At 40.8% G+C, this 2,680-nt stretch overlaps 1 protein-coding gene across 1 annotated transcript in view; it reads right to left on the bottom strand.

Annotated features, from left to right (window-relative positions):
- Window positions 1–2,383, bottom strand: part of LOC104545071 (receptor-interacting serine/threonine-protein kinase 2-like) — a gene marked incomplete at its 5' end in the record, with an annotated part of 3,556 nt that extends 1,173 nt beyond the window's left edge. Inside the window, 3 exons of the mRNA XM_010190111.1 lie at window positions 445–582; window positions 1,469–1,637; window positions 2,315–2,383. Coding sequence (XP_010188413.1) covers window positions 445–582; window positions 1,469–1,637; window positions 2,315–2,383 — 376 coding nt within the window. The remainder of the gene's footprint in view (window positions 1–444; window positions 583–1,468; window positions 1,638–2,314) is intronic.
- Window positions 2,384–2,680: the final 297 nt, after the last annotated feature.

Genomic DNA, 2,680 nt, shown 5'->3' with positions numbered 1-2,680 from the left:
TCAGCAGGATGAGCTGAGGCCATGTAAGTAAGGAAATGAACTGTCCCCCTCCTCCTCGTCACCTGTTTCTGTAGTAAATAGCTATTTTGTAGAGGTATAAAGTACACAGCTTAAAATAAACGGAAAAAAAATCCAGACTAATGTCTTTCACATTCAATGTGTGCTATATTTTCTGTATTTTTACTTTCAGAACTCTTCTCAGTTTGAATATGACCCTGGAAAAGAACAAGCCAATGTTCTCAGCGGCCAGTGCCTGAACTTCTGAGAACATAGGAGTAGTACACAAATAGACCCATGAGACATTTGTATGAAGTTTGGGGGAGTTACTACACGAAACACCTGAAAAGTGCACAAAATGTAGAGAAATCTGTGTCCTCCAAACATTAATCATTAAGATCTGGCCAAAGAGAACATTGCCACCTCAAACTGGAAATGGTGTCTTACCTGCCAGTGCGGTCACTGGTCTGTCCTTAAGAGCCAGTGGTGGGTCCTTACGCTGGCTGCTTTCTTTGCCTGCAGTTGAACCAGAGGAAGGAATCGTGCAGAAGGAATTTGATTTCCTGCTGCCAGAGCCTGGATAATCTAGGAAAAGTTTAAGATGAGTAGGATCAGACCCTTGAATTGAACAACGACAGAACATGATAAATATTGCAGCCACCACCGAAGGCTGGAACAGAAGTGAAAACTAACTTGAGAGTGCTTACTAGTTCCTAGCTGTTCTTTGGGCCCTTATTAATACATAATTATTCCTAGGAGGAGTTTGGCATATGTTGCTACACACATCTGACTTTTTCAGACTGTTTGTGGGAATTAGTTTCTAAAGATATGGAACATTCTAGTCTGTAAGTCTGACAGCTATCGAACTAAAATGGTTGGAAATTCAGATGTTGCTGTAAGGGAATTGATTTCCTATGGCTCAGCTTTAGTATCCAAAGGGATGAGAAGCCCAGAAGCAGCTTTTAAGGAAATATATCACTTCCTGACACAAATTTAAACACTTTGACAGGACAAATGCACATCAGAAATGCAAAGGAAGTTATTTATATAGGAACGGTGATTATGAGGAATCATTCATGTGTTCCTGGCAACACAGTCTCTTTAAAATGTGTCTCATTCTCTTATTAGCAAATTACAAAAAAGCAGTTATTCCTGGTGATGGAAGACCAGATTCTATCAAAATCAACAGGCAGTATTTGATGTGTGAGGGAAAGGCAGCTGTACCTTACAGGTCAGAGCTCTAAAAATATTCACCAAAAGAGGCTTTTTGATCTATACACTTAATCAAAAGTTATTGCGGCATCTCTGGTTTTCTGCAGTTAACTCATGCTTCAGATGATACTAGTACAGGGGACAGCTGTACTCTGAGAAGGGACACTTTTACATGGAAAATAACGTGTGTATATGGAACATCTGGTAATATTTATCCTTTTCTTAGAAAAGCTGGAGCTGAATGTTTCAAAGTAGAGACCTTTCTTTGTTGCTGTGTTCTGTGGGATAGCATTTGACAGACCCATCTCAAGAACATTTTCTCCTCCTGCATTATTTGCACTGCTGTCAAGTACAATATTTGACAAGCTTGGCAGTATGAAAGGAATTTTCTTGCTGATTACGTGGTTGCTTTTTTGTGGACAGATGACCTGAAAAAGATCAAAATAGAGAACAATTATCTTCTTGGAAACTTCTGTTCCAAACTCTTTCCTAAGTGATTTTTTTCTTGGAATATAAGGCAGCAGTATCACAGCATGGGGCAGAGTGGGTATGCAGCTGTTGAGCCTACAGACCTCTAATTCAACTTTAATAATTCATAATTCAACCTTAGCTGGTTACCCTGGGTCACTGTGGCAGCACAGATCCATAGGCTAACTGTGACAGGGTTTACTGCAGTCCTAGGTCACTTCTGCAGCCAATGGTCTTGGTGTCACTAAAATTGGAGCTGTTTAAAGCTAGCTCTGACCCAGGCATGTGAGCTTAAGTTCTACCTCTGTGTCTTCCAGCATTTACAGACCTGCCACATTTTGAGCATGCTACAAGAAAGGTTAGATTTTTGCCATTTCATTAGGACCTCTTCAAGAAGGAAAGGTTCAAAGCAGCTCTTAAGTGGAGAAGGTTGTGTTTGCAAGCACAACATCAGAGCCCGCTGCATGAAGGTGAAACAGTGGGTTTTGTTGGTTTTGGGTGGATTTATCCTGGTTGGGCACTAAAAGGGTTGGAGACATCTCCCCCCCAGAGTGTGGTATTATACATTGTCAGGACTGGCAGAAGAAACAAGCAGCTCATGAATTACCCCTGTAAGACTTTCATGCCATGTACTCACCTCTGAATTGCAGATGCCCGTCTGCAATGTGTATATTTCCGAACCTTTGCATGCATTAAGTGCTGTCTCCTGGAAAAAAAATAACACAGTAGCTCTAGTAAGCACACATATGGTTTGCTCTATTCGCAGTTGTCAGGAGCAAGAAGCTACACTGACACTGACAATTTATACTCACAATATCTACTGTATTCTCAGCTATGCTGATATATAGTCACAGTGAATTGCACAGAGCACTTTTGCATTTTAACACATGTCAGGGGGCACAGAATCTGGCACGACTCTACCCTATTACTCTTTCTGCTGTTTCAAATTTGTTTTGAATCATGCAGGGGAAGGTGAAAATAGCCCTATATTGAGAAAGAAATT

The sequence above is a fragment of the Mesitornis unicolor genome, unplaced genomic scaffold (genome assembly GCF_000695765.1).
Source record: "Mesitornis unicolor isolate BGI_N332 unplaced genomic scaffold, ASM69576v1 scaffold23858, whole genome shotgun sequence".
Taxonomy (NCBI): Eukaryota; Metazoa; Chordata; class Aves; order Mesitornithiformes; family Mesitornithidae; genus Mesitornis; species Mesitornis unicolor.
Note: the sequence above shows the minus strand (reverse complement) of the source record. Positions and strands in the feature narration are given on the sequence as shown.